The sequence below is a fragment of the Saccostrea cucullata genome, unplaced genomic scaffold, assembly GCF_032062105.1.
Source record: "Saccostrea cucullata isolate Sc308-1 unplaced genomic scaffold, CSIRO_AGI_Scuc_v1 ctg208, whole genome shotgun sequence".
Classification (NCBI taxonomy): Eukaryota; Metazoa; Mollusca; class Bivalvia; order Ostreida; family Ostreidae; genus Saccostrea; species Saccostrea cuccullata.
In genome coordinates this window covers 326,894-341,001 of record NW_026930701.1, presented here as the reverse complement: position 1 = coordinate 341,001, position 14,108 = coordinate 326,894, and the positions used below count along the sequence as shown (strand labels likewise).

Genomic DNA, 14,108 nt, shown 5'->3' with positions numbered 1-14,108 from the left:
CTAGTCTAGTACATGGAATATACCTTTGATATTGAGACTTCTTAACATGAATTCAAATTAAAGTATTTGTAAATTGCCCAGAAAACAAAAAAAAAAAACAGCATCTTCAATTTCGTAATGCATAGATATCGTTTTAATCGCTGTTCCAGAGCTAGCAATTTGTGCATGTCCAATGTCCCGTATATCAGCATCAAGTTAAATATTTAAACAAAATTATGAATAAATTTACGTACTAAATTGTAATCATATCATATACCTATTAAAAAAATGTCCGCATCAAGCTTCAAATTTTTGTTACACTTTGAAATTCAATTTTATTTCTTGTTTACAAAATGCAGTCAACAAAAATTACTTCCGTGTTTTCAATACCGCGACTTTGACGTTGTTTTCTGAGCATTGTGTAGCATATAAAGTAAAATATACCTTGTCTTACCTTACAGCATAACAGATCCCACAATATCTAATCTTCAATTCATAGTTGTGATTTTTCTCTCTTCAAACTTAAATTTTCCTACTAATTAATGAATTATCAATAAGATGATGATGATGATGATGATGATGATGATGATGATAGTTTCATACAGTCAAATACATCTCTATAAATACTTTTAAACTAATAAGCCTAGATACAAATCAGATTACATTGTAAACTACAGACAGACCTAAGTCAATTCCTAATTAAGCCAAATTTTTAAAAATTATTAAAAAAAAATAAAAAATAATCTACATGACTTTAATCTGTAAGATGTGCTTTTTTTTTTTTTATGCAATCTTCAATGAATACATGTGAAGTCATAAAGAAATAAATTATTTAACTTAAAGCCTTACTTCCCTCTTTGCTCTTATTGCCTGATGTTTTTTAACTGTTGGTGATGGTCCTCTAGAATTGATCCGAAATTACAAAGTTGCCACTTTGAAATTAATCACAGAAATATTCATGTAACTTCACTTGAATCCAAAGAAAAGGTAGATAACCACTAAATAAAATCTTATACTTCTGAAACATATTGAAAAAATATTTAGACAACTATTACAAAACTGCAATGTTTGTTAAATTTTGATACAAAATAATGAAATGTTATTGCACAAGGAAATGATTAAATGATGAAGTGTTTTAAAGTATTTATGATGTAATAGTCATTACGTTCATGTAATTCACGTTAGAATAGACTATAATAGAATATATTAATAATGATATCGTAAATAATATTTGATAATTGTATGTTTATCTTAAATGTAATTACCATTATAAGTGTACGTAATTCACTTTAGAATAGAATGTTATGAATAGATATAATGACATAATTCATAATAATTATAACAGATTATTGCAGGCACTATAATGTCTTTATATGTATCATAATTTCATAGTTAATAAAGCAAATGACCTTTAGCAAAACTATGACAAGTTTTAACTGAAGTTTCCCATTCATTTTGCCATATATATTGTAATTTGAATTTCATTAAGAAAAATCAGCTGGTCTCCTTAATTTTTAAAATCTATTTATAATTCAACTTTGAAAAACAGAATGCGTAAAACATGTGTTATACCTCTTCAGCATTTAATCTGGTAGTATAAACAGCTTAAATTAGATAGGCGACAAAACGCCAAAATTTGTTTTCAAACCGGGAAATAAAATGACGTTGTAATATAAAATAGAAATCGACAGACAGTAGACACTATTTTTATGCACACTTTCTACAACCGAAGTTTTAGTTTTGGCCTGTGACTTTAAATATATATATACTTTACTATCAATTTCTGCTAAACCTGATGGAAGTGTTTTTAACACATTCTAGAGTACAGTTGAGTATTATATTTCCTTTCAGGAAACCATGACGCAAAATGAAGGACCTAAAACTGTAAAAATGTTTATAAACATTAAATCTCATCTCAAGATCTATCTCTAAATTTTAACGTCATTTTACTTCCGGATTTGAAAACAGATAATGACATTTTCTTGTCTCTTACCTATTTAAAACTGTTTATACATTGTTTATAGAATAAATACTAAAAAAGTACTGTATAGAGTGTTATTTTTGCCCGGCTTTATTTTCGCTCTTTCACACTTGCAAACAATTTTGACCCGTCTTATATTTGCCCGATCACAGTTTTGTTTAAGATATTATACTATATTATTTGAATTCGTCCCGTTAAAAACTTGCCCAACCAAGGCTAGGGCGAAAGGGGCGGAAATAATACGGGTTAAAAAATTTCCCTGTATACAGTATAAATTTGAAGGAAAAAGAAATATGACATACTCGTACATATCTAATAATATTTTAGAATGAAATGTATCGTTGTTTTGGATTCATATTGTATTTTTTTCACATCATTTTAAACTACTAGTATCACATGATAAAGTTAAAAATAACAGTGATCTATATAAAAAAGAAACCTACTGACAAAGCAGGACATAAAACACAAACCCTGGGAATTAAACAGGTTGGCTCTTTGCTTTTGGTGAAGTACACATCTCATGAAAAAACTGTCTTACCAGCTGTAAGCCAAATGTATTGATCAAGTTAACGGAATAATTTATTGTTATATTTCATATATGGCGCGTGTGACCAGTCGGCAGAGGATGCTCACTCCTCCATAGCACCTGATCCCACCTCTGATGTTTTGAAAGCGTGTGTTTGCTCTGCTCCTGTTTTGTATTGTTTCATGGTCTTTTGATCTTGAATACTTGTTGTTATCTCCATATGTTTCATATAACATCGATGGTCTAACAGTGGAAGTAAACTAATGCAAGAAAATACACTGTATGACAAACACAAGTCAGAAAAAAGATAACACCAATAAAAGGTTTGATTACCAAAACAAGGTTTTATTAACGATTGGAGAATTTTCCAAATGCTGGCTTTATTGAAAGTTGTTGAAATCCCTGTGACATCAATTATTTGTCAACAGCCTGTCTTAAAACGTGCTCAGAGAGAATTTTCCTGTGGTTGTAATTATTTGGAATACACAAGTTCCATTTGTAGATGTAATGGAATGTCTCTACAATAAAGAAGAAAAAAAGTTGACAAGTGTCTTTTCGTTCTTCATTCAGTATGTTTCATGCTGGCCATTTTGTCTGTAGTCAGGTAAACATCTAAGTATGAAACACAAGTTCAAGATACTATTTAACCCTTCTTTCCTGTTAACAGACGTATATCAAAAGAAAAATGAATCGTAGTAAGGAGAAGGATATGGAGTTAACGAACAGTATTCAATCTCAAAGTCCATAAAACAATACAAAATAAGAGCAGAGCAAACACGAAACATCAGAGGTGGGATCAGGTGCCATGGAGGAGTGAGCATCCCCTGCCGACCAGTCACACCTGCCGTGTGCTCCTTGTCATGATCAGGAAATAACGGAAAAATCCGTCGTCAATTTAGTGTATAAATAATGTTAATAATAAAAAATAGTAATTATTGCTTATTGATAAAATGTCACCGATATGTTAAATGAAACCATAGCAAAATTTTCTTCATTGGAAAGCATGGTTGTATAGATAGTAAAAAAATATTATATTAAATGTTACTGAATTTTGGAAAAAAAATATGACATTGAACTTTTCATAAAGTATTTTTTTAGTTTTCGGAATCCATGTTTAATGTTTACCACTTCTTGAATATTCATTAGTACAGTACTTCAGAGGTTAGAATTCACATATCGCCTTATATTATCCTCGATCAACAGAATTCAATGATAAAGAAATGAATTTCCGTTTAAAAATTATTCTTCCTAAAAGTCATTGATTTTACCTCTAGAATATTCATGAGTCATCGTTTAATTTGTGTTTTATTTCAATCATATTCTAATCAATATCCGTTTTGGAATTTTCCTCTTTTATTTATATTAATAGTATAATCACATGCATGTATATGTACTTCTCAGAGATACCGGTATGTTGTAGATTTGAAAACATACATAAAACATATGGAGAAAACGAACAATGTTCAAGATCAATTGTCCCCCCCAGAAATTAAACAAAAACAAAATAGGAGCAGATCAAAACATTAACCCCCCAAAGGAGGGGTCAGGTACAATGGAGGATTAAGCAACCCCTGCTGACCGGTCAAATCCGATGTGTGCTTCAAGTCATGATCGGGAAATTCCATCGTCAATTCATATATCTCTCTTCATGCCGTAGTACGATACGTCAATAAGGAGAAACACTCCAGTATTTAATGACCATTACAATCCAGGCCCACTTATCTTCTCACTTCATCACATCAAGTGTTTTATAATCAGTTCTCAGGCGGCTTAATGTTAACAACAATAAAATACAAGAACAATTATCAATTGCAGTTTGTTTGTTGCAGAGTTTTTGATGGTTTTGTTTTTACAATTTCTGAGTTTTAATTTTAGTATTATATTGACGAATGTCGTTTGTGCCAAATGCCTATTTTTCTATTCTTATTTGTAGCCTGTAGGTTAACTTTCTAAACATGTTTGAAGACATATTTAGAATTTAGAGATCAGGTGAGTACCCCTCGCCCATATACAACCTCCTGAAATCTAGGATATTCCCCCAATCTCTTTAGATTACGTAAAACGAATGTTTTAAAAATAAGTGTTTGACCATTTCTCGTGACATCACTGACAACACGCCGGGAATGTATCATTGGATAGGAAATTTTAACTTTATAGAAAACAAACAACTTCCTCCTATCGTTTTCCAAACATAGTCAATTTTTGACGAGATGGAGGTATCCAGACTGTTAGTTGCCACGGCGTTTTTTGCGGCATGTATCGTTGGAATAGCAGCACAAACTGGTCCAAAGTAAGTTTTTGTTTCAAAATCTTTTCTTCTTATTTTTATATCATATGTCTGTGAAACGTTCAAAACTAGGACAGTAACATATGTTTAAGTCTTTCCGTTTAAGAAAGGCATGGGATAAAGTCTCCTTTTGAAATTTCTTTCTGTTCTTTACCTTTTCTGTGATGTGAGAAAATTAGTTTGGATCATGCAGTAAAACCTGAAACTTAGGACTTGTCATGCTCCGCTTGTTTTTGCATGTCCCCATTTGTTAGATAGAGGAATAAATGACAGTATCGTACGTTAGATGTATCTAAGAGAGGGTATATATTTTTGTCAATTGTCTTCAAAGATTCTTTTATAAATGAATCTAAAAAAATGATGACTAAAAATTTATTGCCTTTTATGTCTAAGTGTTGACACAAGCATAAATTTCCATTGAGGAAAATTTACATGAATTTGCGTTGATAGGAAAATATACATGTTTATATCATATTATGTCATTCAAGGCATACACGATTTTGGATGGGAATTCACATTTGAATTGCCTCATGAATTATCATAAACATGTAACACGTGAAAATCTAATAAAATCTCCATTATCATTATGATTGTCGGAGATAAAGAGAAGTAAAATACTTGATCTTAGGACTTGACATGCCCCGCTTGTTGTTGCATATCCCCATTTGTTAGATAGAGGAATAAATGACAGTATCTTACGTTAGATGTGTCCGAGAGAGGAGATTTTTTTCAATTGTCTTCAAAGATTCTTTCATATATGATTTTGAAAAAAATATAGCTAAAAAATTAATGCCGTTTATGTTTAAGTATCGTCTCAAGCATAAATTTCCTTTTAGGAAAATTAACATGAATTTCCGTGGTCAGGAAAATATACATGTTTTTATCATAATATGTCATTCAAGGCATAAACAATTTTTTGGATAGGAATATTTCTTTTTGAACTGCCTCATGAATAATCATAAACATGTAACATGTTAACATGTTTCCTTTAAAGGAAAGGAAAAGTCGTAGCAATTTTTTTAGTTTTTTGCTAATATAATCGTAATGACAAAATGAATTAGAGGGACATACATGTAACTGAACTTGAAATTTCACAAGAAATCACTGCAAGTATGACTTTTGTACGATTATGATATAGAAAATCTGTAATTATGGTTTAAAGACTAGAAGACATCCACTATCTTCGTTTTCCCCCTGAAAAATCACACGTGTTTATAGTCTGATCATCTCTGTAGTGTTAAAACGACGGTCTCCTCAAAGTCATTCTAATGATTTCAGTTAAATACCTAACTCTTCAGTGCTCTACTGGTGAGAATGAGTTGCTCATTTCCTGTTCTAATAAGGAAGTGTGAAGGCCAAAGAGGAAAACGAGAGCTAGGTGTATCGCCACATGACATTTATTAACGAACTTCATCTGAAGTGCCATCCACTTATGGAATAATAACGATGTGTGTTTATTGTCTCAATGATCGAAGAAGAAATTACTTAATTATTAATTGATTAATCACTCTGTTTTCAGAATTTTTTTTCTCATCAATTTAGGGTCTTTCTCAATTTTTTCGCCGTCGTGATAAAAAATGATCGTGACAGAAACTAGTTTACTTCGAAGAGAAAACGTATACTAAGTAAAACATGATAAATGATTTGTCATTTCAAGAAAGACTTCTGTTTTCGTAAACATTTACTATTTTTTAATTACAATTAAAAAACAATTTGTTGTCATAAATTTAATTTCTATTCGATGTTAAATGGTGCTCAGTATTACGGAATACAACCCTTTTGGTCTCAAAAAAGACACTTTCATAACCGGTCACGAAACGTTTTTAACTCCAAAATATGTCGACTAGGTTATTAACAATAACAATTAATTACTGTTTGTTACTCCTCTAATACTAGTATACAAAATTAATTCAGGTCTATTTGTTATGAACCTTCGGTATAAATTGTTACTGTTGTCATTTTAAATACTAGAATTTAAAATGAAAACAAACATATTTTCATTCAATGCAAGTATGTTTTAAATAGCTTTCTTTAATTTTTTGTTTCCTGTATTCTACAGTATTTGTTTTCATTTATGTTGGCTGCATTTGTTTCGTGTTTTATTTTCTTCAATGTTTGTTTATATTTTCGTTGTCTTTATTTGTTTTGTGTTTTTTCCTTTGTTTGTCTTTATTTATGCTGGCTTCATTTATTTCGCGTCTTGTTTTTATTTTTCTTGGTTTCATTTGTTTTTTTGCTTTCTGCAGTGCTTGTTTTTACATGAATTTTTTGGGCTCCATTTGTATTGTGATTTATTTTTTACAGTGTTTGTATTTACTGATGTTGGCTTTATTTGTTTACTTATTTTTCTGCATTGCATTTTTTTAATCTTGTTTTTATATTGGCTTAATTTGTTTTGTGTTTTTTTTCTCATTTTTCATAGTGTTTCCTTTTGTTACCGTTGGCTTTATTAGTTTTTTGTTTTTATTTTCTATATTGTTTGTTTTTATTCGTGCTGGCTTCATCTGTTTTGTGTTTTTTTTTTGCTTTCTACAGTGATAGTCTTTACTTACGTTGGCTTCATTTTTGTATTTTCTACAGTGATTTACTGCTTGTTTTTATTGATGCTGGCTTCATTTGTTTTGTGTTTTTATTTTCTAAAGTTTGTTTTTATTTATGTTGACTTCATCAATTTTGGGTTTTATTCGTATTTTCTACAGTGCCTGTTTTTAGTTATGCTGGTTTCATTTGTTTTTTGTTTTATTTTCTACACTGTTTGTTTTTTCCCTGTTACATGTAGCTGCACATGTTTAATGTTTTATCTTCAACAGTGTTTGTTTATTTTCCTGTTAGCTTAATTGGTTTTGTGTTTTTTTTTTCTACAGATCTTGTTTTTATTCACAATTGCATAATTTGTTTTATGTTTTATTTTCTACAACTTTTTCTATCATTTATGTTCGTTTCATTTGTTTTGTGTTTTATATATTCTACAGTGTTTTATTATTTTTCTTAGCTTCATTTGTATTGTGTTTTATTTTCTACAGTTTTTGTTTATATACTGTTGGCTTCATTTGTTTTGTGTTTTATATTTTCTACAGTTTTTGTTTATATACTGTTGGCTTCATTTGTTTTGTGTTTTATATTTTCTACAGCGTTTGTTTTTATTTATCTTGGCTTCATTTAATGTGTTTTATTTTCTACAGCGTTTGTTTTCATTTGTCTTGGCTTCATTTGTTTTGTGTTTTATATTTTCTACAGTGTTAGCTTTTATTTGTCTTGGCTTCATTTGATATGTGTTTTATATTTTCTACAATGTTTGCTTTTATTTATCTTGGCTTCATTTGATGTGTTATATTTTCTACAGCATTTGTTTTTATCTGTCTTGGCTTCATTTGTTTTGTGTTTTATATTTTCTACAGCGTTAGCTTTTATTTATCTTGGCTTCATTTAATGTGTTTTATTTTCTACAGTGTTTGTTTATATTAATCTTGGCTTCTTTTGATGTGTTTTATATTTTCTACAGTGTTTGCCAACGGACAGAAACTGTTTATCAGAGACGAAGAGTGTGTGCATACAGAACATGGCTCAGGTGAGTTTTTTTTGTCTCATTTTTTGAAAACGAAGACTGATATTTGTGTAAAATGATTTGAAAAATGATAAACTATTTTTTTGCAACAATTGATTGAAGACAAAAATACTTATACTTTCTGCATCTCTTGTCTCAATAAATGTTTTTTTTTCTTCACAATTTTTTCAAAATATTCTCTGACGCTTTTCTGTATGAACATCCTAAATAAGCATTTTCCGTAAGATGTGACAAGTTATACGTCGTTTTGCTTTTTTTTTAATACTGTAAACAGGAAATTTTAGCCAAATAGGAAAGAATGACATAATCTGCCGACATCATTTAACGACTTCAAAAAATCATGTCTTAATAAGATAAAATAAAACTACAATATCTGATGTCCTTAATATATTTTTGGAAACTTGAAAATTTCTCTTATTTCTCCATCTGTAATATACAGAGACCAGGTCTCATCATTTAACGACTTCAAAAAATCATGTCTTAATATGATAAAAAAAACTACATTATCTGATGTCCCTAATATATTTTTGGAAACTTGAAAATTTTTCTTATTTCTCCGTCTGTAATATACAGAGACCAGGTCTCAGGATCACGAAGCATTTTAAGCTTAAGTAAAAAGATGTTACTGGTTCAGAAATTATTTTAAAGTTACACAGTCTAAGAAGAAAATGATTTCCAATTCTGTATCAGCAGTCTGCTGCCATATGCGAATTAAGAGTGCCATTTAACAATATTTAGATATTTTATAGATGTTTGAAATGTTGACGTAAGTCTAAGTCTGTTTCATGATCCTGGGGCCAGTATCTTCATTTTCCTAAGTTCAGACTTTTGAAAATTGACCTTTATTTCATACTAATAATGTTTTATAAAATAGTTTTACACAATACATTTGTCAAAAAACAAAATAATTTGATAGAATTTGTTCATTTTTTGTTCATTTGGTTTTAATGATATTCATGTGATTGTCCAATAGTAATATATTCCTCATTGAGTTGATGGTTTGTTTTATGATTAAACTAAGACTGAATTTTTTTGTACTTATGTATTACTTTCAAGTTAAGTATGTTCAGACACATAAAATTCTATTTGATTTTTTAGCTGTTGTTATTACCGATACGTGCTCAAGTGTGCCTATAGAAGAGTAAGCTATTGCTGTTCTGGATATAAAAATGTCGCCAACAGGTGTATTCGTAAGTACATCAGCAGAGATTCAACAACCAAAAGTTGTAATAATTACAATATATATTATATTATAAGGAGATAACGTACAGTCACCAAGCTCAAAAGTCCATTAACCAATACAAATCAGGAGCAGAGCAAACAAGGACAACCAAAACATCAGAGGTGGGATCAGGTGCCATGGAGGAGTTAGCATCCCCTGCCGACCAGTCACATCCCCCGTGTGCTCTTTGTCGGGAATTTATCAATTTCTCTATTTTTTTTTTTGAGTATCTAACAAAAAAAATTAGTTCATAAATCATAGATCTTGATTATGGCGAGGAATAGAAAACATTGATTTTAATAATGTTTGAATCTATATTTGTTACAGCTGTGTGCTTCGGACAGACAGACAGATCGGGCTGTAACAACGTAGGGACATGTGTAGCTCCAAACACGTGTAGGTGTGACTCGGGGTACTCTGGGCCACAGTGTGATAACAGTAAGATTTTATAAAATTAGATTTTAAGGTCTATTGATTCTCTCATAAGAGAGATAACTCTTAAAGACATAAATGTCTATTATTCCAATATAGATTTGCCAAGTTGAAGTGTATTTTTGTCCAATTTTGCCTCGCAGCCTATGTATAATTGTTTGAATTTTACTTATGGAATACATTTTTTTTTGGAAAATCATTAAGGTTCAAGCAACATTTTATATAAGCGAGCAGAGGGTTTATGAACCTTAAATAAAAATTATGCTCGCCTCTTTTCATTTCCATACAAAAAATGGAGCATGCGATTGATACTTTATCAGTCCTGAGATCTGGTCTATGGAATTGTATCGAAAAATCTTGAGGAAAATGATTTTGCCAAAAATAACCTATATTTTTATATATCTTGAGTGGCATCTCCGTATGAGTGAAACATTCTCGAGAGGGACGTTAAAAACATACAATGGATCATATCTTTAACGATTCGTGAACAATTTTACAAGAATATAATATTAACTAGATACGATCTCGTTGCGAGCAACGAGTGGGTCTTCCGTCCGATTCTTGATAAGATAAGATTTTGATTGATAATTTCATTCTAAAATAATGGTAAAGATTGTGAAGAAGACCGATTTTGCCTCCATAATCTGTAAACAGACATTGAACATTAAGACTTAAAAATTCGACTTTTGGCCCCTCATGGCCGCTAATATTAATCAGCAGTTAAAGCTCTCATTTTGAACACTTTTTGTTCAACAACTATTCAGAGATTCTCTTTCGTTTTCGAATTTGAAAAAGAAATATCTGTTTCAACTCCTTAATGGGGACATTTAAAAAATAAAGGTTGCATATTGAAAACATATTTTGAATATATAAATAAAAAATATTTCCCACTTTTGAATAAATGATAAAAGTTCAAAACATAATAAATAGTTTTAGATTGTTGAGATAAACATCATTGCTTCAGTAATGTATAACAAAATATTGACTGCTAAAGAGTTATCGAAAATGTACAATATGCCCACTTTTAATTGAAATTAAAAAAAAAACAACTATTCAGAATTCTCTTTAAGTTATTTGAATATTCATATATCCTTAATGGTGACATTTATAAAAATGAAAGGTTGCATATTGTTCAGAACTATATTTTCATCTTTTGTTCAACGTATAAAATATTTCCCACTTTTGAGATATAAAGCGTCACAGATTTAGCATTTTGGCCCCTTATGGCCCTTTATTATACACCATAGGACATTCAAATCATAATATATATTTGTAGTTTGTTGAGATAAACATTTTTGCTTCAGTAATGTATAACAAAATATTGACTGATTAAAAAATGGATTAAAGTTTATCTCTCGATGCCCAGTCCCTTTTTCTTGATCTCATCTTAAAGCCCTCAAGATTTTGAACACTTTTTGTTCAACAACTATTCAGGGATTCTTTTTTGTTTTCGAGTTATTTGCAAAAGAAATATTTAGGGGCCAACCCTTCAACTCCTTAATGGGGACGTTTAGCGAAAATTAAAGGTTGCATTTTTTCCATGATTTTTTGAACATTTTTGTTCCTAGAGATTTCTTTTTAAAATAATTATTTTGAAATTATTGTAAAAGATTTAGCATTTTAGCCCCTTGTGGCCCCTAATTATGTAACATATGACATAAAAATCATAATTATCAGTTGTAGATTTTCGAGATAAATATTTTTGCTTCACTAATTTATAACAAAATATTGACTGTTAAAGAGTTATCGATAAAAGACTTTTAGACCCTTTTGGCCCCTAATGTGATATACATTTTTTTCTTATACCATATTAAGAATTCTGCACAAATTTTGTTCAAATTATACTTTAAAAGATATGATGCAAAATGTCTTAAAAAAATCAGTCATGATTCGTGTCCTATATGTGTGTTTTTTTTTTCTTAGGCACTTCCGGAAAATATCATGACCCAGGTGCAACATGGCAACATGTCCTCTATCATCCCTGAAAAATTCAGCTTTCTAGCTTGAGCCGTTTTTGAGTAACGTGACAGACAAGAAGGTCCTCTAAATTTCTCAAAGGGCGATAACTCTCGACAAAAGGAATTTCCTCAAAAGGACTTGCCGGAATTAACTTCAATCAATGCATCAACCATGAAAATTTGGATAAAATCGGTAACACTGCTACAAATCCTCTGCACAAATTTTGTAAGAAGAAAAAAGAATAAAAATAATAATAAAGGGGAAAAAGAAACCGAAGAATAATAGAAGGGTCTTCCGCTGAAGACGGAAGACCCTAATAACTAGATACCATCAAGGAAGGAAGAACCCAACTTTTTCTATGTATTTGAAGTGGTTTAAAGTATTTTATTTGTAGGAATAGTACTTCTTAACCGGTTTGAACAGCAGTTAGCATGATTGTAATCGGTAGAAAAATAGGTTATCTGTTAGTCCAAAATAAATAAATAAATGAATGAAAACATAAATATATAAATAAAAAAATGAATAAATGATAAAAGTAAATTAGAGATGAGATGTGCAAATGTATAAAGAAATCAATTTAAAATGTACAAATATGAATAAATTGAAATTAAAAAAAAAACCATCAGAATTGTGTTAAGTTATAATATTCATATATCTAACCAGTTGATTTATAATGACAATGACTTAATTTTCATAAAACGTATAAAATTGTAAAGAATATTTAACGAGGCCGAGTCTAATTATTTCTACCCTAGGGATTTTGATAATTTTTCGTTAGTAAATTTTTACTGTTATATTTATGATTTTAAGATTAAAAAATCTAATGTTTATCACCCCGATTTCTTAGGGGGCCATATCAAAAATTGTCAAATTTTACTATTAGACCCCATGGGAATTTGCTGAAATAGCGCAAAATTATCACTTTTTTCCATATTTTTTGTATTTTGGCCCTAGAGATTTCTTTTTCAGTCAATTATATGAAAGTTATTGTAAAAAAAAGTCACCAAATTGCGAAATTTCAAAAAAAGTTTACCATCTAGATTGATCTAGGCCTTAATTACAAAGTTTATTTTTTCGACGAAAAATACCTCTGAATTGATATACTTCCTTAACATTAAGAATAAACCAAACTAACTTACATGCAATGTACAAAATATCTAGTATACGTTTATATGTGTGTGTTTTTTTCATAACACTGTTCTATCACTGTCATCACCCCGGTAAGTATCAATAACTGTACTGTTCTACTTCACGTGTCACCACAAGTAAGTCTCAATAGCTCCACAAATAAGCCTCAATAGCACTGCTACAATGTCATCAAGTAAGTATCAGTAACACTGCTACAATGTCATCAAGTAAGTATCAGTAACACTGCTACAATGTCATCAAGTAAGTATCAGTAACACTGCTACAATGTCATCAAGTAAGTATCAATAACACTGCTACAATGTCATCAAGTAAGTATCAATAACACTGCTACAATGTCATCAAGTAAGTATCAATAACACTGCTACAATGTCATCAAGTAAGTATCAATAACACTGCTACAATGTCGTCAAATAAGTCTCAATAGCACTGCTACAATGTCATCAAGTAAGTATCAATAACACTGCTACAATGTCATCAAGTAAGTATCAATAACACTGCTACAATGTCATCAAGTAAGTATCAATAACACTGCTACAATGTCATCAAGTAAGTATCAATAACACTGCTACAATGTCATCAAGTAAGTATCAATAACACTGCTACAATGTCATCAAGTAAGTATCAATAACACTGCTACAATGTCATCAAGTAAGTATCAATAACACTGCTACAATGTCATCAAGTAAGTATCAATAACACTGCTACAATGTCATCAAGTAAGTATCAATAACACTGCTACAATGTCATCAAGTAAGTCTCAATAACACTGCTACAATGTCATCAAGTAAGTATCAATAACACTGCTACAATGTCATCAAGTAAGTATCAATAACACTGCTACAATGTCATCAAGTAAGTATCAATAACACTGCTACAATGTCGTAAAGGAAGCCTCAATAACACTACTACAATTTACAATGCCGTTTACCAGCGTACTTGTTTATTTCATGTTTTGAACTGCTTGCAATAGCTATAAGAGCAAATAAAAATATACTCGGCATAAAAATA

General features: G+C 30.3%; 1 protein-coding gene across 1 annotated transcript; it reads left to right on the top strand.

The window, feature by feature from the left end:
* Positions 1-4,420: 4,420 nt before the first annotated feature.
* On the top strand, positions 4,421-10,015 carry LOC134229700 (multiple epidermal growth factor-like domains protein 10). Its single transcript, XM_062711468.1, has 4 exons — positions 4,421-4,776; positions 8,276-8,341; positions 9,437-9,528; positions 9,888-10,015. Exons 1-4 carry the CDS (start codon positions 4,697-4,699, stop codon positions 10,010-10,012), a joined length of 363 nt encoding a protein of 120 aa, XP_062567452.1. The 5' UTR covers positions 4,421-4,696; the 3' UTR covers positions 10,013-10,015.
* Positions 10,016-14,108: the final 4,093 nt, after the last annotated feature.